The 21,335-nt window shown below is 43.5% G+C and overlaps 1 protein-coding gene across 4 annotated transcripts in view; it reads left to right on the plus strand.

Moving 5' to 3' along the window:
- LOC126356311 (cyclin-dependent kinase 14) overlaps positions 1 to 21,335 on the plus strand; it is a 1,047,636-nt gene that overhangs the window by 271,652 nt on the left and 754,649 nt on the right. For all 4 annotated transcript variants that reach the window (XM_050007266.1, XM_050007268.1, XM_050007267.1 and 1 more), the window contains one exon: positions 7,668 to 7,754. In XM_050007266.1, coding sequence (XP_049863223.1) covers positions 7,668 to 7,754 — 87 coding nt within the window. The remainder of the gene's footprint in view (positions 1 to 7,667; positions 7,755 to 21,335) is intronic.

Here is a 21,335-nt window from a genome sequence, read left to right on the forward strand (position 1 = left end):
GCTGAAATTTGGTTTATGGGCTTAAGGCCGTGGTCGCTACTACTACCATTTCCTACAACTATCATTGCATGATCATAGTAAAACTATCTTGTGCTAAAAGACTACTTGAAAAAGAGAGCTGAGTGATGTTATGCACAAAGACGAACTGAAAACATAAACAGTGCACACTAACTCCGAGTGACGGGTTCGTGAAGCTCTATCAACATCTGAGTGGGAAATATTGTGAAACCGATAATGCTCAACTTTACACGCTCAGTCCGTATTGACGATACGGAGAATATTTTTGGAGCTACCAATAGTGCCCTCCAGTATTTCTAGTATTGACGGTATGTCAGTACGCTCTATCAGACCGTCAGTGTATTGACTGGCTGGCTCTGAGCACTATGCGATTTAACATCTGAGGTCTCAGTCCCCTACTTAAAACCTAACTAACCTAAGGACATCACACACATCCATGCCCGAGGCAGGATTCGACCCTGCGACGGCAACGGTCGCGCAGTTTCAGACTGAAGTGCCTAGAACCGCTCGGCTACTGCGCCGGCCAGTGTATTGACTGTTTGACAATAATATTTGGACGTAAGTGGGACCCATAAGTCTACAGGTAACTTGTTTTAGACCGGATAGTATTTCCACTAGTGCTCACTGGAGTGGATCAGTCATCAGTGAACGACATTAAAAGCTAATATGACTGTGCAGATGGATATTATAGACATAAAATGTCGTATAAAATGACAACATTGACCTGGATGCAAACTCGTAAACGTGGAGGTTAACTTCAGCAGTGTTTGGCCCATTTCAAAGCGGGAGGAGGGGGGAGGGGGGACCAGTGCAAACACTACTGTGAAAAGTGTGATTGTCGCTAGTTGCTTTTTTTCTCAATAAAACTAGAAAATACTTAACAGGTAGTTCGAATAAAAATAATTAGAACGTGTGGCTACGACAACTGCATGAAAGAGGTGATTGTAATGCTTGCGATTACACTGGGCAGGGCTGCGTGGGTGAGTGGTGGAGCCGGTCTGCGCGGCGGTCGCCGGTTTACCTTACGATGGGACGGAGAAAGTGGTGGGCGCTGTGGCCTCCATGTTAGGCTGTCCCTGCAGCGAGTAACAGGTTGCTGCCACCGACTACGTCATACTGCACCTGCACTTCCGCCCGCCGGCTTCTTGGCTTACGGGAACTTAACCAAAAGAATCGCTTACAGCCTCCAGCCTCTCGTACGTACTAAGGCCACATTTCGCATAACTGAAGGCTTTTTGGTGACATTTTTATGAATTTTACTGTAAACGATGACCGCGCCTCGTCCTTGTCTCTCTGTCCTATAACAAAATTATATTTTCACATAGCGTAGGACCAAACTATGGTGCACACTATCCTGTATGATCGTATTGTCGTTTGTCAACCCGAATGTAGTGCACCAATTCGTTTTTTTGCTCAGCAATTATTTATTTAATACAGTGAAACGTACACACAAGAAAAAATTTTGTTTCTGGTACACTCCGTCTTATTCCACGTAATATCCTTCCCGTTCTATGGCCTCCCTCCAGCGAGACACAAGGGCGAATATGTCCTGTAGTACCACTCCTTGTTCTGGTCACGAAGCATTCACACTTCCTTTGCTGACTGACAGCTTCAGCGCCAACTGTCGAGTCGGTAAACATCGGTTCTCGCGACTGAGCACATCAGCAAGCTACAACATGTCACTTGTGACGGCCGTGGATGGCCTCCTCGAACGCTGCAAATCTTGCTCTGCCGAATCGCCTTCTCGTAATGGCCTCACCCTCTTCACCTAGCAGTACTTCTGTCGCCGGCAGGTGCTCCATAAACTGCACACAAACGTTTTTGAGTGTTCCGAGCAGTTCCTTATTCCGCAATGAGAAATTCAATGACGGCACGCTGCTTGTAACTGGGGCCCACGAGATATACGGGTCCTGGAACGAAGTTGTGACGTCACACTAGTCGCCTTGTCCGCCACACTTCGCGAACGCACGTGTCCTTACAGGGCTCCAGGGAAATCAATATGCAATTGAAATTGCATCCACTAAAGGTCTTAACTCTGTCGTGTGCTATCGAGAGCTTATACACTAAAACGCGCAGTCAAGAATTATTAAACTCGTCTGAAATAGTTAATCGCTCCGCGCCGGAGACGACTGCTGGCACTCGTAAGACCTGCAGTGTCACGTGCTGTGACGTACGCGCCGCGGCCTGTCTTGCTCGTGGCCCTCGGCTTGTAGCTTACATCAGTTACAGACGCTATTTTGGAACATTAATGCAGACACTTTATCTGTCGGAGGAAACGGAAAATTTGGGCATGCGCTCGGGAAACTTCAAATAATGCATACTTAATGTTTCCCATTCGTACCATCGTTCTTGGTGGAGACAGAAATGTTGTAGTCTACATTACTTTATGGGCGACCCACATAGCTCCATTCTCTTCTTTGCCTCCATGTGCTTTGCCTCCATGTGAAAAAACGGCAGTTCTTTGGAGTGGTAAAACTTCTTCAAAAATTTTCATCGTAATGAAAAAACCCTAACCGAACAAATTCAGCGGTTCTGCATGCCAATGATACTCTCGATTTCCAAACTGCACAAGAATTTGCGGTCGCCATGCTGAACTCTCTGAGACTTAATCCGATGACTTAGCTGCAGTGCATCAGATCTGGGTTTGAATCCCGGCCAGCCACATAGCATCAGCTCGCCACAAATGTTTATCGCTTTTTATATTATACCCCTGGCTTATGTTTGGTAATAAGTGTGTAAGAGCGGAAAATTGAGAAATTCCGTGTTTGAAACAGCCCTGCGGCTGTGCAGAAGTAAAATTCACTCCTATCCTTTCTCGTTAGGACAGTACTTGGATGGCCCGACAAGAAACTTTTGAGGAGTTTGATAGGAAATGAAAAGTTACAGTTAGAGCTCTAAACTTCCAATCATTCGGCGATGAATAGTGGATCAAACTGGAAGGCAATGGACACGAAAGGCGGATCTCTCGGTGCCAAATTTTAATTTGTTACTAATATTTTACTATTATGCGGGTTACGAGGCTTTATTCAACATTAGTAATAGTGGTGTTTTGTAGTCACAGCAGAAAGATAGTACTTACAAGCACAACACCCAACATCGTCCCAATTTGCCTCGGGACTATAAAACTTGAGTTTTGTTCATCACTCTGAAACCCTTACCAGTTAGGACTGATAGAAGAGGTAGAGAGGATCCAACAAAGAGCGGCGCATTTCGTCACGGGATCGTTTTAGTCGGCGTGATACCGTTACCGAGATGCTCTGGAAACACTATTGGTAGGAGGCGCTGTGCATCACTGTGAGGTTTACTATTGAAATTTGGTGACCGCACTTTTTAGGAAGAGTCGGCAGCATATTACTTCCTTCCACATACATATCGCGTAATGACCACGACGATAAAATTCGAGAAATTAGAGCCATTACAGGGGCTAACCGACAGTTATTCGTCCCAGTGGAAAAGGTTAAGGGGACTCAGTTACTAGTACTAGAAGTACCCTCTGCCACTATTAGGTGGCTTTCGTAAGTATGATGTAGATACAGATGAAATCATGTATGGTCAAAGTTCCTGTCTCTCTCGTTTTAAGGAATTGGTTGGTAAAATTTCGGTCTCCCATGCGAGAAGTGTCCTTGACTGTGGTTCTAAATTTATTGTGAGTAGGATACACAGTCATCACCCACTAGTTTATTTTGGCGTGATTATTAAAGATAAATTTCCAAACACTATCACCGTTTTTCAGTGCGTCATTATGTACCGTCGCAGTATCACAATAAATTGTACAAATGTTTTGATTTTGCACATTCGAGAACATCCGGCACGTGTTAATGCAAGTGATGTAATATGTAAATTTGCCATATGGTAACTGGGTCACTCTTAGAAAGATGCTATGGTCGGGTTAATGAGGTCGGGTGAAGTGTGCTCGAGGAAGATGTGAATTAATCGCAGGTAATAGATCAGGGAACCTGTGAGTTCCAGTTAGCTGTTACCAAGCGCCACGCAACACAGTTCAGTGTATGCAGAAAGGTGGGAGAAGCAAGAGACGCAATATCCCCGTCAGTCGACTAAACCGGAAGATCTCAAGCAAGATATTATTTTAGATGCCTTTATAAACGATGCGATAGATGGAGAAAGGGAATAGAAACCACAGGCGATGTGATAATAAGTCACAGTTGCTTTGAGTAACTGCAACTGTTTTCTCGTGGACGTTATTTTGTAGCCGTGCCGTCGTCAGGAAATTGCGACGACGATTTCGTGGGATGAGGAAAGTGGGAAAAGTGTCCGCAAGAAGACGCCGCCCGTATTGTGGGCGGGACGAAAGCAGCAGCCCTGGGGAGTGCAGGTGACGTAATGGATTGGCTGCAGTCGGCAAGTTGCCTCATCCACAGCCTTTCTCGCCGCGCTTGTTCGGTGCCATTTCATCGACTGGAGCTCTCGGAGGAGCATTAGCAGTAGCGATTAAGTGTCTGCCCTACTGCTCTTACGGTTATTCGTTTCACTCTGTCTGATGTTTCCTTTCGATTTCGTTTCGTTGGAACAGATCGTGTATCAAACAAGCATCGTTATTGCCTTCGCTCTTCTCTCTGGCTGCTGTAGCGTAAAGAAAGAGGAAACCCCTTCAATATCCCATGTAAAGATAAACTAAAGAATCATCAGAAAGAGACTGAATAATTTGCAGTCCACTTCAAAAGAAATGCTGCTCTTGTCGTATTGAGATCCCGGGTAATCTTCTCACGCGCCTTCCGGCAAGTGCCCGAGCAAAACTGAAGCATTTAGAAAAGTATCGCTGAAAACAGAATCCTCGTGGATCTCATTTCGCGTAATTTATATGTGCCGCTCTACTACAGTTGTAACAGGGAGTTCGTTAGATGCCTAATGTCATCAGAGATGGTGCCACGCGGTAATATCTAACTAGTTTGGAAAGCGAACAGCCAAATGGTGCTAAAGAAACGGCCATGAAAGATCATGATACGGATTAGATCTTTATAGCATGTATTGTGTATGTTGGTACTCTTCTCACAAGAATAAGAAATAAAGTTACGTGGCGCAGAAGTTGCGCAAGCGGACCCGTTGCAGGCGAAAGTCTGAATAGAAGGGACTGTTTCCTACCTTCATCCAGGACCGAACTATTATTCTATAAAATTATTTTTATCAGAAAGATATTAATCGCTCCTCCCTTTTATAAGATTTGTGATACTTTCGCTTCAATTACGTGGTTCTCGGAATATTATGCAGACAAGAAACCCCTTGAGTGCGAGATCGCAAGTTCAGTCTTTAGTGAGACTCATTTGAAAGTGTTTTATTAACAGTTATGACAGGAAAAAATATTAGCTGCTAATGACTCATAATGTGCATCGAGAGGGCAGCAGAAACTGAGTGTCCGGGAGGTGCAGAGATCAATTTCCTATGGGATGTATGAGTTACACTTCGAAACATGGACATCGTTGACATTCAAAAAATGTTCAAAACAATTAACTTGCACGATGAACACTGAATGAAACTTGACGCGCCACAGTGATCACAAAGTTTCGCACCATCAAGATCGAAAACGAACTCATTGAGAGTTACAACGGTGTAGGACATTCAGCTAGGTATCCACTCCTAAGAATGCATATGGAATCTTTTTGGTGTGACGGGCTGATGAGAACTAATGGAATGTGATGATAAGCAACCGAATGCGAAGCAGTCTGTCGTGGAACTTATCGTGAAACTTTGTCCTTCAATTCGTAGCTACAGATAGTGCAATAAAATGTTTTATACTAAACCAAACTCGTCCCGTTCAGGCCATGAAGGCCCAACTTTACCGACCAATTTGTTTTACAAGCACAGAAAAAACATTCAGAGGCTGAATTTGCCATGGGCTCCAGGTTGTATGAATGAAAGTGCCACACACGTTTCAGGAAGGATAGGTTGCTCTAAAGGAGTATGACATTTGTACGCAGACCAGGAATCAAGCAAAAGCGAGTTAATTTGATTAGCTATTGGTCAAAGGGAGTGATCATACCACAGTTGTTCTTTTACGCCAATTTTCCCACTCTTGCGTGGTGTGACGTATATATTCCCTACTGCCCATGCAAGATCTCACACATGAGAAAGAATCTTAGGGGTCAGAGCACACAGACATCTCGCAGCACAATAAACTTCTTATTTACCATCCAGATTAACAGTCGTCATAATTGAATACGAATGCGTTACGGCATTGGCGATAGTTGATATTGGCACAACTCTTTTGATATCTGAAATTTCCATGATTTCTTTCATATGCATTCCTCCTAAATATCGATTGATCGGAGTTGAAAACAAATTCCTTATTGAACAATGGAATACTATTTTTTATTTTATCTATAAATTTTCCCGACGATTCCGCAGTTCGTTGTGCATCATCAGGTTGACGCTTTGTTTGAAAATTCGTAATCTTAGGTCTTCCAGTTCTGTAGCACTGTACGAAGGTACGCAACCATATACTGCTTCCCGTGAACTCACTGTAATCTATGTCGCGCGCAGTATGTCCTGCACGGTTTGCAATTCGTAAGGAGTTCGCCTTCGATCTTGATGGTGCAAATCTTTTGTGATCTCTGAGGCGCGCCATTTTTCATTAGGTGTCCATGAGTTAATGGTTTATTTGAACATTTCTTGAATGTCGACGATTTCCGTTTTGTGAAGTACAATGTATATATCCCATAGACGATTGATCTCGGCACCTCCTGGACATTCGTTTTCTGTCGCCCTTCTGATGCACATGGCGACTCATTTACTCTGTCAAAATTGTAGAACAACTCTTTCAAATGGGCCTTACTAAAGATCGAACTTGCGACCTCGCACTCAGTGAGTTCATTGTGAGTGAAAAATATCCTAAGTAACTGAAATGTCAGATTGCGATTTTGTACCTTACATTATTGTTGCGAATACCTTTTTAGCCCCTTGGACATCGATTAACAATGTTAATTTCTGCTAATGGAAATAAGTACGTTTAATGTTAAGTGATCCTCCCTTAATTTATTTCACTTGTTACGTCTTAATGTCAGTCCTGTGAGAACTTTCCAAGGTATGCAAATTGTGAGATTTTAATGTCATTATGGGATATGCTACACCAATTACAAATTGACTATATCAGAGAGTGACTGCTGCTAATATATATATATATATATATATATATATATATATATATATATATATATATATATACGTTTTGTAAGAGTTATTCAGATTTGACACATAATAAAGTATCTTTCGAACCCGTTTCTTACAGCCTTTTCCTAGGCAGTACCCGTGAAAACAAATTAGCTTTTCGAATGGTGATAATCCTCTGAAAATTGTTACCAGCACCGAGCCTAACAGCTGCTAAATCATGTTCTTGCTTCTCTTTTATGTTAAAAAAATTTAATTCCAAGGAAATCAAAACTTGCAGTTTTACCAGAGTTATTATTATTATTACTATTATATTATTATTATATGGGATCATAAAGCTGCGTGGTGTACTGTTACGACTTAATAGTAGCCCAGGCGTGACATCGAAAACATCTGTAGATTCTGCTGAATGGAAACCCCTCTAGGAACGCAGTACGCGCCGCAGAATATCCTGACTACGGTGCACAGCTTTGTTACTCTTTTTGTTTTCTTTGTGTTAGTGATACTAAAAGCGAGGTCATCTGTTTCAGGAGTTACGATGAGAGAAAAGAAGGGCGGCGCGCTGAGTCGCGTCCAGAAGCTGAAGAAGAGGCTGAGCCACAGCTTCGGAAGACTATGTGAGTACAGCTGTCTGCCGCTCGCATTTCAGCCCTTCCCGAGATTTTCTGTGATTCAGTACCTGCTCCACTCCCACCCGTCCAAACCTCTTCTACCACTCTCTCTCCATTCCTCTCTCTACCGAACGTACGGAAATTAATTTCTTCATGTACGGATCCACAGCCTCAGTGCATAGTCTAAATGATGAAACCATTTAACCACTGTCAGTTTATTTGTGTAATGACAAGCATACAGGCAATTTAAGCAATGGTGCATAAAACTGAGGTCATTTTTAAAAAGATGTAATAAGACCAAGTAACGTCATTGCAGCAATAACGAACGTTTAATTCTGCCTGTTATGATTATAAGTATTGTCAAAGTCCATCGTGTAAGAAGCTTACTACAAACTAACGACATGTATGTAAGACTGATCACGTGACTGCAGTTCGCTCTGGCGATAACTTCGTCTAAGCAGAATGACAGCTTTCAGCATGATCTTTGGTTGATACATGTTTGCCATGGTTTGTAAAAGATTTGTGAATGTGCGAATGCGGAAAAGTAGACGGAATGCTCCTAAACGAATGTGCAAGGGCCGGTGATCCACCTATTAGTAAGATTTTTGCCTACATAACGTGTTGTGCAAGTTGTTGTTGTAAGCTGATTGGTATGAACAAGACTGTAATATTCGACGTGTGTGTGTGTGTGTGTGTGTGTGTGTGTGTGTGTGTGTGTGTGTGTGTCCACGGACACATTACCAATATCATGTAAGAAATATGAACAAAAATTGTAATGCTCAAGCGTAATGTTATCCACTAATAAGCCTTACCTATTTACTGTACTTTTGGTATTACACTGTAGACATTTGATAATGGCCTAAGGCCAAACTGGCCAGTAATGTAATTTATATGCACGGTGCACTAAAGGAGTAAACAGTCTGCAGTGGTTAAAATAGTTCCATGATTTAGATGGTACAGAAATTACTCTGAGAAATGTGCGTGTTGTTTGGAAGGGACCCAAACTCGTCTCTTCTTCTTTTTCTAAATGCAGTGTTGGTGACATATGACCATATTGTAACTTCCAGAAGTTGCACAAAAATATGTAAACACCCCGAGAAACGCATGCTTGAACATAATTGAAGATACTAGCCGGTCCTACAGGCTGCGCTGTGTATTTCATCATGAACAACATCTGTGCAGTATCCTCAGTGTTGCAAGGTTCAGTCGCCGTCAGAAGTTGTGGGTGCGTTATGGCGGAGCTAACTGTATTCGAAATTCGACAAATTATTTCTGCTCGTGTGGTGAGTGCTTCTATAACCAACGTAGCCGAAATGTTTGTTGTTAAACAGGCACCGCAACGAAGATTTCTACTGCAAGCAGGGAAAACGGAAGAACATCATCCGCGAAGCTACAACGAGGAACGATGTTTTCGGTTGTTCTGCCGTGTTCCCCGACATTGTCCTCAGGGTAGGGTTTCCAGAGCTGTTCCCAGTTTATTACGCAGAACTGTATGCTATCCCGAGGGCAGTGGAGCAGATGAGAAGGCGTCGTGACAAAAAATTTGTCATCTGCTCTGATTCTCAAAGTGCCCTTCTCGCTGTTGGACAGATGTCCCAGCAGATCGGATGGTGCAACAGGTACGGGACGCTCTCCTCCTCTTACACAGGCAAAACAAGGAAACCATTTTTCGCTGTGTTCCAGGGCACATAGCCATCCAGGGAAACGAACTCGCTGCTGCTGCTGCTGCTGCTAAGGTGGCTTGCTCCCTTCCTCCTCCTGTCCGCTGTTCAGTCCCTCTATGGGCTGTCACTTCATTTGTGACTAGGAAGGCCATATGTTGGTAGGAGTTCCAGTGGCTGGAAGTGAGGAACCATAAACTACATCTATCAGGAATTCAGTGCAATCATGGATCACCTCTTTCCGCTTGCGACTGTGTGAAGAAGTAGCCCTTACTCGGCTTAGAGTGGGACATTGCAATTGACACGCAGCTTTCACTTACGTCGGGAGCAGCACCCTGTGTGTCAGAGATGCGGGACACAGCTGAAGTACGACTTTTTTTAACTGAGTATGTGTTATATGGCGACCTGAGGGTTGAACTGGGTCCCCCACAGGATCTTCTCTCTATTTTAACTGATAAGGAGGCGAGAGTCGTTCGTGTCTTAAAATTTTGAGTGGCGTCCGGAATTCTTCCTAAAACACTTGGTGTGCGATCTTAATGTGTCACAGAGTGGCTGGGTCACGTATTATTTCTAAGTCGTCATCCAGCCACGCTTATTTGTCCCTTTTTTAACAGCGTCTTTGTAGGTATTTTCTCCATGATTTCACTTAGTTACCCTGCTGTGTCGGGTTTTATTATGGGCTTTTCTGAACCTCACCTTCTAGGAGTTGCTTTACATCTCCTGTGTTGGGATCGAACGTAGTTTTCCAATTTATTGATCTGCCTCCATAGATTATGAAAATCTTCTTCGGTATAACATTAATGCAAGGGCGCTGATGACCTAGCTGTTTAGCGTCCTCCTCCATAAATAATCGTCATCTTGATCATCACAACGCGGACGAAAGCGTGTCTTGATCGATCGTGACAGACGATTATTGAAGAGGATTCTGAGGAAAAATAAGACGAAGATAGCTATAAAAGTCATTGCGGAAGTGAATGTCATTCCCGCAAACCCTGTCAGAACCGAAACAACAGAAAGGGAGCTCCAGAAGCAGGGAATTGCAGGGCGAGCTGGAATTCCAAACCTACACATCACTGATGCAAATGACCATAACATGAAAACTTGGTGCCGAAACCATAAACCCTGGGCTATTGAGCAAAGGTCGGATGATTCTTGTTCCGCACTGTTTCCAAGTACTAGTCAAGTTTACGTCCCGAGAGGGAAAAATGACAGGGGTTCGGTGATGATTTGGGCAACTACATCGTGCTATTCCAAAGAACCTATGGTGTAAGACGTTGTGGTCTCCTGACCTTCATTGCTTACATATTCCGCCCTCACAATCATATTCCGCACATCAAGATGCTTCATTCAAACCCAAACTCGATAAGATAGCCAGTGTTGTATGAATTCATGTAAACGATATGCAAATAACAAGTAAGCGCACCGTGGTTGAAATACTCGAGGCTGTCGTACACACATACATTCCACACACACAACTGTCACAGGAGCTTATCGTTCGGGAGACGCAAACCGCACGCCGGGGGACCGGTCCCTTCAGAGGACGACTCAGCCTATCTCTGTTGGCCGGTGACCGCCTATAGAGCAGACAGCGTTTGCCCGAGTGAAAGAAAGAATGACCCCGTGTTCAGCTTAAAAGCAAATTCTGCTACATTGTGTGGGAGCGCCCAGCCTACGCATTCTTTACAACATAGGACGCAGTTTCAGAGATTTTCACAGCGAGACAGCAAATACCAAACGCCGATGCTGCAGTTTTCCAGATTGGTCACCTTAAACGAAAAGTCATTCTCCCGTTTTAGAAGAGCAATGCTGATTGGCAGACGATATTTCTGACGCCTTGAACTGAAGGAGTAATGGAAGAGACTGAAAGATATACCCCTTCACGCCTGGCGTGGATAGGGGCCATTCCATTGTCACTCTTCGAGCGAGAACACATACGTGCACTCAAAGAGCGAGTAACAAGTATCTCCTCAGTACTTCACTGGGAGAGCACCTCTGTCGAGAGCGAATCGGAGTGCGACTCTGTATTGAGTCCTTGCGATTAAGCGTTGTTCACTGTGTTGGCCGACACTTATTTTGCGGTGTGAACGGACAGATTTATAGTTAAACGGCTGCGAGCGATTTTTTTAGTGGCATCGCGGCGGACTGTTTATCTTACCAGTGTACCACGCCAATAGTTAGACTAGGGACGAATAGGAGTCTTTGACTTCATCAAGGCGTAGGGAGAGTTTGATTGGCGAAGGTCAATCCAGATAGAACGAGAGTTATCTTATTTGTCAGCAGTGAGTGGCGCAGACAGCAGTCATCGCAGCTTACGGTATTGTGCGCTACAGCTCTTGTCAGCCCCACATTTCCTCCACAACAGTACACTTCACTGCATTTCACACGAGACAGCCTCGACTGTACCTAGCAACATTCTAACAGATAATTATTCCAGTTGAGTTGGCGCGGCTCTCAGCCGTTCTGCCAAGTCAATAACAATCTTAAACTTTGTATAGAAATTTCATTAGCGAATCCTATCCTTGAGAGTTAACTTCACATTCCGAAAAGAACCCGGAAATAAATTGTTCAGTTCATAACTAAAAGTGCCATTGTGATTTCTCAGAATTTTTGCAAAATAAAATAATAATTTTCGTTAGTTTCATGTTTTTCTTACACTAACTAGCACTACTCCAGTACCCAAGCCATTTCTCTTTAGAACGTTAGGAGCGTCGGGGATGAATTTTCGCATCTCCCCGGGCTGCCAGTGTCACATCACCGTCACCTGAACTTCGCGCTATTTGCAAAAAAAATGCTAGATTCTCATGAAACCGTACAAGACCTGTATCATCTATTTCGAGATGACTGGAACCTGTTTTAAATGCCAAGGAAGGCATGTTAGTGTGTTGCATTTTGCGCCTTTCCCTATTTTTGTCCACCCACTGTGTGTCAGTGTCAGTACCTTCCCATCATTGTACCGGTCGACGTCATACTGCGATAAGTCACCTAGCACAATTATGTTTACCGTTTTGTCAAGCGCTGATTTAAGTCATGCCAGACGAAGAAAACGAAAGTTATAAATGATCACTGTTTCCCGCCTCCCTTATGTTTCGATATAAGTCTTATTACTAATGCTGATTCTACTAAATGCCGTATGTCCTATACCTTGTGGAAACCGTCATGCATATATTTCCCATTCGTGAAGAAGTGACTTTGAAACCAGCGCTGGCACCGGAAGTAGTAGTTAGTTTCGATATGACAAGAAGCATGAGCGGAAATGGAGGCTGGGAGCGCCAGCTTGTTATCGGAGACCGGGTGTAAACAAGGCACGCACCCGCGCCGCAGTGGGAACGGAACAAGGTCATCGCTGCGATGATTCATCGCTGCGGGCGTGGCGGGATTCCCCCCGACACAAGCGGTTCCCGTGAGACACCGGGCCACCTCATAGGCCACTGGCTTCAAGGAACCCATGATTGCTCCTATCCCAGAAACGATGTTAACTGCTCTAGAATAGCCTCTTTAACGCTAGAAATATTTTTAGGGACGGGCTCGGCACTTCAGCCGTATGGCTGTGTAAGGAAAAGCGTGAGACACGTCGAGTAATGCTATAAAAACCTACAATGTGCTCATTTCTGTAGAATCTGAGTCACTGGTGAAGAGGGATAGTCCTTTCCTTATTTGTCTGGACATTTTCAACGTTACTATTTATATTCTAAAAATTGTTTCCTCTGACTGTTTATAGCATTCACTCTTTGAAAGATCACTGTTGGATGCGCAAGGGAAGTACAGGTTTTTCTTAAAGCTGTGAAAGGACAGTAGAAAGGAGAGCTTTTCATTATCACACTCAATAATAAATCTTTTTACGAGCGTATTCTTTCGGTACTTGCTAAATAAATACTTTGTTCCTGCCTTCCATCTAGACAAAGATATATCCGATGGTAACCATAAGTTAACATAAATTAAACGTCATATGTAGACAGTAATCAGGACCATTACAATCCTAGTGTCAAATACTGTCACGTATGTCTCAACGAGAAAATAATTTATGTGGTAAGAGACGTCTGGAACAATTCTGGAACATTCCTATACGGATATGGGTACATTTCCTTAAATAAATCAAAATATACGCCATCTGTGTTAGCACTTGTCGGCATCTTTATGTAGTCATTATTTTAACTGTTCTTGGCTCATTGTCATTTCCTGACAAAATTTAAAAGACGATGAGTTGTGACTACAGTTAAGCTATGACCAGTCATTTGTTTGATTCGAAAAAAGTATTACAGCATCTGTGCAAAGCCAAACGAAAACGAGATATGCCGTGAAACTGTGTCCCAGTGAGAGACGTCTGGGGAGGGGGGAAAGAGGACAACTTGCACACTGAGAGAGAGAGACTGCTTGTGTTAATTTACAGGAACTACACTCCTGGAAATGAAAAAAAGAACACATTGACACCGGTGTGTCAGACCCACCATACTTGCTAAGGACACACCAGGAACCGCGGTGTTGGCCGTCGAATGGCACTAGCTGCGCAGCATTTGTGCACCGCCGCCGTCAGTGTCAGCCAGTTTGCCGTGGCATACGGAGCTCCATCGCAGTCTTTAACACTGGTAGCATGCCGCGACAGCGTGGACGTGAACCGTATGTGCAGTTGACGGACTTTGAGCGAGGGCGTATAGTGGGCATGCGGGAGGCCGGGTGGACGTACCGCCGAATTGCTCAACACGTGGGGCGTGAGGTATCCACAGTACATCGATGTTGTCGCCAGTGGTCGGCGAAAGGTGCACGTGCCCGTCGACCTGGGACCGGACCGCAGCGACGCACGGATGCACGCCAAGACCGTAGGATCCTACGCAGTGCCGTAGGGGACGGCACCGCCACTTCCCAGCAAATTAGGGACACTGTTGCTCCTGGGGTATCGGCGAGGACCATTCGCAACCGTTTCCATGAAGCTGGGCTACGGTCCCGCACACCGTTAGGCCGTCTTCCGCTCACGCCCCAACATCGTGCAGCCCGCCTCCAGTGGTGTCGCGACAGGCGTGAATGGAGGGACGAATGGAGACGTGTCGTCTTCAGCGATGAGAGTCGCTTCTGCCTTGGTGCCAATGATGGTCGTATGCGTGTTTGGCGCCGTGCAGGTGAGCGCCACAATCAGGACTGCATACGACCGAGGCACACAGGGCCAACACCCGGCATCATGGTGTGGGGAGCGATCTCCTACACTGGCTGTACACCTCTGGTGATCGTCGAGGGGACACTGAATAGTGCACGGTACATCCAAACCGTCATCGAACCCATCGTTCTACCATTCCTAGACCGGCGAGGGAACTTGCTGTTCCAACAGGACAATGCACGTCCGCATGTATCCCGTGCCACCCAACGTGCTCTAGAAGGTGTAAGTCAACTACCCTGGCCAGCAAGATCTCCGGATCTGTCCCCCATTGAGCATGTTTGGGACTGGATGAAGCGTCGTCTCACGCGGTCTGCACGTCCAGCACGAACGCTGGTCCAACTGAGGCGCCAGGTGGAAATGGCATGGCAAGCCGTTCCACAGGACTACATCCAGCATCTCTACGATCGTCTCCATGGGAGAATAGCATCCTGCATTGCTGCGAAAGGTGGATATACACTGTACTAGTGCCGACATTGTGCATGCTCTGTTGCCTGTGTCTATGTGCCTGTGGTTCTGTCGGTGTGATCATGTGATGTATCTGACCCCAGGAATGTGTCAATAAAGTTTCCCCTTCCTGGGACAATGAATTCACGGTGTTCTTATTTCAATTTCCAGGAGTGTATTTTACCGTTTTGATACTTAGATTTAACCTATGTTCTGACGCATGAGATAATTTCAGTGCGGATAACTTGTGTTTAACAAATTTTCTAGTATATTCTGCCAGAGAAATTTATGCCGAAAGATACATCAGCATACCGATTTACATACCCAGAACGTCAGTGGACTTGTGTATTACTTTGCGTGAGCTACATTAGAAAGAGGGTATTAGTAATTTACATGAGGCTTATCTCACATTATCTCTTTACCGTGCTCTAAATAGATAACTACAGATACTTTTGCAGCGAAGAAGTAAATTACGGACTGAAATATTATGATCAATGAGCTGTTTCCAAATATACGCTTCACTGTTTCAGAAAACTGCTTTGAAATGTCAAAGTCTTGCTCCAGAGGATGGTGCAGGATATTTCGTCTTCATCTATGAACCATTTCACTTACTATTGAGTTGCCAATGAGAAATTTGTTATGTTGTTACTAGAAATGTTGATATTTTCCGTAGAAAGTAGATATCGTTTTTACCTCGTCTGTTCGTCGTTATGTGCCATTCACACCGATAACAAGTTGCTGATATCGAAATAACATATCAGTAAATTGAAAGTGTCCTGAAACGAGAATATTATTTTGTTCGAGTTGCACAGGACGAGAAAATTAAGGGAGAAAGGGAGTAAGGACCAAGAACACGTGCGGCATAGTTTATTCCTAACACTCAGATAATGACCTAGTTCATGAAACTATAATTTATTCGTAGATCGCCAAAAAAAAGTTGGCATGTTTCTTAGTGTCACAGAACATCGTGTTCACGCACAGCTACGGCCAATAACGCCATTCGATCATTTCAGTATAGGCGTATTAGATGTCTGAATTTAAGTCAAGAGATTACGTTTCAAAACCATAGCTAGTTAGAACACCATAATACAACAATGTTAGTTTCGCAGTCTACAGAGCCCGAGAATCCGTGGAACTAACTGATCCACGATCTTGAGTATGTTTTGTTTTTCCTTTTAATTTTTAAGTAAATGAAGCATTATAAAAAAATTCCAAGTTACACCGTGGTTCGAGGTCAGTGGCTCGGTATGTTAGCATAGAGGTTGGAGGAAGGGAAGGCCGTGCTACTTCCAATAGGACCATCCCGTGAAAAGCACCTGCATGTTTAAACTAACTTTCAGATTTTTGACACCTATACATTTTTCTCTTTGTGTATGAAATTCCATTGCACTTACAGTTTCAGAAAACGTCTGCCAAACTACTGACGGTAATTTTGTAGCTTGCTCGTATAATTTCCTGTAACATTTTCAAGAACTGTTGTTTGCTTTGTATAGCCTTACTGTGTTTCCGGAAATTCAGAAATTAAGAATCTTAGCCTCGTTCAGCTGTGTTATATATCCTCCGTGTTGTAGATGGGACAGTGAACATAGCAAAAATTATTGTTATTATTGAGGTAGCCATGGACGCCGCTCTGTCTCATGAATAACTACGAGAAAAAATGAAACAAAACTATAAAGAGCGACGTAATAGTATATGCGTAATTTCTCAGAGCAGCGCCTGCGCTCGCAACCTGATGATCGTTGGATGTAGATGCATTGTAATCAACAACAGTTCCGCTTCATCTAGACAATGTTTAGCCATTCCTGACGTAGATATACGTTCGTAACTGTAAAGTATTAGCATTCAGGACGAACAGTATCTTCAACTAACTCTATCTTTCTTCGTCATAACAATATACCGTTTTGTTTGTTGAAATTATCCCCATGACTGTGTTCCGGACGTATTTATGCTGGTCGTTTATAGCAAGAAAATTAGTAACTCCTCAGAATTCCGTTGAGGTTACTTGATGCTGCTGTTTCCGTTGGTCAGCGATTGAATGGTTTTGTATTCAGCACGTATTTGATTAGCTACAAGTTGGTCAGTGACCGTCCTGTGTACTCCAGAGAAGCTGGAAGTTAACGTTAATTACTATCTACCCTTAACTGACAGCTATTTTAGAGATGTTATTCATACTGAATAAATTCATTGTCTGTTAGCACTTGCAGATCGTAAATTATTCCAATTACAACTTTAGATGACGATAATGAGTATAAAGTTACTTCTGCAGACATTTGAATGTGATGCAGAGACCGCATGTTTTTCTTCCAGATCTTTAATTTCTTTTACCCTTTTTATATCGCACCATATTGAGAATTACTTCAGATTGTTCCCGAAATAGCCTGTGAGAGGAGTAATTGGGACTTAAGATTTTAATTAGAATTGCACCAGCTGCTGTAGGCTTACGAGGAGGGCAATTCTAGCTCCCGGAACGAGTTAATGAGACTCAAGCATGTTCATAATGTAAACAGAGTGCCGGGTCCCGCGTGTACCGGAGGACGGCAAAGGCGGTGGACTCTGAGCTAATGAAGCCGTGCAGCAGAGTTCTGCGCAGCTTTTCCCAGCGGCTACACGACCAAAGTAGCAATTAGGGCGAGCTTATCTCACGTCGACGCGGACCGACTGAAATAGGAAGTCAGCCGTGGGCCAGAGGCTGCCGCTTGCAATTCCGATCACTCGGCCCCTGCTCCGCGCCCGCTGCTGATGTGTTCGCCAGCTGACGTCATGGTCCGCCGCCCGTTGCGCTCTGCAATGCAGTGCAGAGCAGGATGCTGTGTTTAGCGTAACTCTGCGAGCTAAGGATAACATGAGATTAAATCATTTTAGTAATAACAATAAGTAAAAAAAAACTGTTTGGGTCAGCAGTCTTCAGTTTGGTTTGATGCGGCGCTCTACGGCTTCTTCTCTTGTGCCTACCTCGTCATCTCAGAGGTGGGGGCTAGACTCTATAATTCCCGTTTTTGACACAAATGAGTTGTTCAGCTTTGAGACATGTGATGTCATAAGAAATAAATTTTATAGGTGACACTAAAAAGGCATCAGTTATTTGTAGGATGTATTACACTGACTTGACAAAAGTTATGGGATACCTTCTAATACCTTGTCCAACTTCCTTTTTACCAGCGTAGTGTATCCTCTCGACGTGCCATGGACTAGGCAAATCATTGGAAGTTCTCTGCAGAAATATTGAGCCATACTACCTCTACAGCCGTCCATAATTGCGAAAGTGTTGGGCGGGTTTAGTGGCAACTCTGAACAGTCAAAGGAACTGTCTCTGTGATACAATATCCACAGTCAAGGTCTATCTTCAGGAGTTCTGGGAACTGGGTTGATGCAAAAGTTTTTTTGATGGGTCTATATGAATATCCCTCTGTCTCCCTCTCACTTATTTTTTGAACTTGCCTTAAACTACATGCTTTTTTGTAACGGTTATAATGACCAATTTTCCGTACGTATGCAGGTAATGAGCACGGTGCCATAGCAACAGGGTCCCATGTTTGTTTTTCTGGTTTCCGTATATATTTTCTAGGTGTCTTCGTGCCCTCCTATCTGAGTGAATACCATGCGGCTGCGGCAGACCGTTTGCAGTCGGACTCTAACAGAAAAGAGACAGTTTTAAATAATAGAACTTCATTAATTCAAAATTGTCACGAAGGTATAGAATGTCGGATGATATTTTTGTATATAAAAGGGTTTAGAAGTTAGTTTTATCTCTTGCATTATGCATCGTTTTTGGACGTAAATAGTTATTGGGGTGAACGCCTTGGCCACCTTACGTGTATTGTGGCCACGAATGTTTACTAAATGCTTTGATTAATTTTTCTTTTGTTCATTGTATTGTATTGTATTAAAAGAACCTTAATTTAACTGCACATTATTTGCTACAAATATGTATCAAACTTGAAGACAATCATCTCTGTAATGCACATTCACGATTCCATGTTACTTCGGATTGACATTTATGCCGTAGCAGATGATAAATGCTAGCTGTGCACGCTCATGAGTTGTCAGCATTGAAAATTAAGCCATAGAACTTTCCCCTGTAACTTCTGTTAACCCAGCAGTTTCTATTAACCCTCCAGTGGTCGCTATATACACCACTCTGCCCCTGACGTAAACGGCAAACTTAACGTACTTGATGGCAGGATTCACCAACGCCAAGTAAAAATGAAGCACATAATAAAATTACTATATCTGAAGTGTTTTTGTTTGTTAGTGATCAAGAAAAATATATTTTTAAGTAGCTCTTTACATTATTCCACGTTTTTGGATTTGGCTGTTAGTCGCTTGATGCATTCATGCTGTTATAAAATACGGCTGGTAACAGCGGGCCGCACAAATACTTAATTCGGAAGCATGCTGCCCGCCAACCGCAGTTTGACGATCACTACTTTTAGACTAATCATTCCGTTCCAAATGTCCTGCAATTGTTTCTTGATTTCATTGAGGATATCAATGTCATCAGCTAATGTTATCAGTGATTACCGTTCATCCTTAATTGAAACTACATTCCTGTACTTTTCTTTTATGTCCGCCAATGCCTCTTCAGTTTACAGCTTCAACCATAACTGAGAAAGAGTGCATCTATGTCTATTTAATCAGTCTGATTGTTTATTGGTCTTCTGTTCGTAGATTATTATTTCCTCTTGGTTGGTTGATTTGTGGGAGGGGCCGAAACAGCGAGGTCATGGGCCCCTTCAGATTAGGGAAGGATTGGGAAGGAAGTAGGCCGTGCCCTTTCAAAGGAATCATCACGGAAATTTCCTGAAGCGATTTCGAGAAATCACGGAAAACCTAAATGAGGATGGCCGGCCGTGGGTTTGAGCCGTCGTCCTCCCGGTTTCCTCTTGGTTCTTGTACGTACTGTGTATTATGTCTATTTAATCAGTCTGATTGTTTATTGGCCTTGTGTTCTTAGATTATTGTTTCCTCTTGGTTGCTTGAGGTCATACATATAGTTTATATCTTTTTTTCTGAGAATTTGAAACGTTTTACTTTTACTAATTTTGTAAATCTTTCGAAAGTCTTCATTTTTTCTAATTTCTTTCCTCCATTATTAAGATCAGTGTCAGAACTGCCACTTCCTAACCTCCTAAAGGCAAACTGGCTATCATCTGACTGCTCTTCAGTTTTGTTCTCCATTCTTGTGCGTGGTTATAATTCCTGCCAGGAACTTGGACGTCTGAGCTGTTTAGCTTGTTGTGCACGGGTTCTCGCATGTACTTGCTCTGTCTATCTCCGGAATTGCAGTAAACAGTAAGTGAGCAGTGCAATAAGTTTCGTTTCCTGAGAAGTACAACCTGATTTTGTTGGACGCGTGAAGCCAATACGGGCATATGATTCGTAGCAAACAGCTGGGATAAATATAGGCAAACGGAAACAGAGAAACCCGCTGTGTAAATATACTTACACAGCTGCAGTCGTGTGATGGGGTGATGAAACGGCGCCATCAAATGCTTCCACAAACCAACGACTGCATATTTACGGACTTCGTTCAGTTCTTTGTTTGTATTCAGCCTACATCTACGTTGTTATACTGGAACATCACAGTTTGTTGTAGATGGACATTTCCTTATCGGACTTACGGCAGTTGTGGTTCTCGTTTCACGACTGCATATTCGCGCCGACACTGACTGTGTCAAAACAACAATGATGCGTTATCGCCTAGATCGTAGCAATGAATTTGAAGATTTGAAAACACACAGTGCGCTGAACTACGCAGTTTTTGTAAATGTCAACACCTAAATAACATCTACGTTTAAATCTCGATTGTGCAAGCAACATAGAGGTACGTGGCGAACAATACTTACAGCAGTGGACCCCGTTCTTGTTCCAAAAGCGGATAATATGAGAAAATAACCATTCTCAGAATGGTTCGGCGTAAGATCTTATTTTTTTCAAACATTCCATCATGCTCATTGTACAAGTTTTCTGTGGGAAAAAGTCATTCTTACTTCGTCGTGCGAACTCAGAATTTTAAGAATTAATGTTTAAACTTCGCAGCGGTGATTATGCCGTGAAGAAAGCAGTGGTATGATTCACTGAGTGACGTTCCGCAGTGGTTAGCACACTGGACTCGTATTCGGGAGGACGACGGTTCAAACTCGCGTCCGGCCATCTTTGTTCAGATTTTCCGTGATTTCCCTATTCGATTAAGGCAAATGCCGGGATGGTTTCGTTGAAAGGGCATGGGCGACTTCCGTCCCTAATCTGACGGGAACGGTGACCTCGCTGTTTGGTACCCTCCCCCAAATCAATCATCATATGATTCTTCGTTTGTGGAGGTCCATCTTGATCAGA

The sequence above is a fragment of the Schistocerca gregaria genome, chromosome 3 (genome assembly GCF_023897955.1).
Source record: "Schistocerca gregaria isolate iqSchGreg1 chromosome 3, iqSchGreg1.2, whole genome shotgun sequence".
In the NCBI taxonomy this organism is placed as follows: domain Eukaryota; kingdom Metazoa; phylum Arthropoda; class Insecta; order Orthoptera; family Acrididae; genus Schistocerca; species Schistocerca gregaria.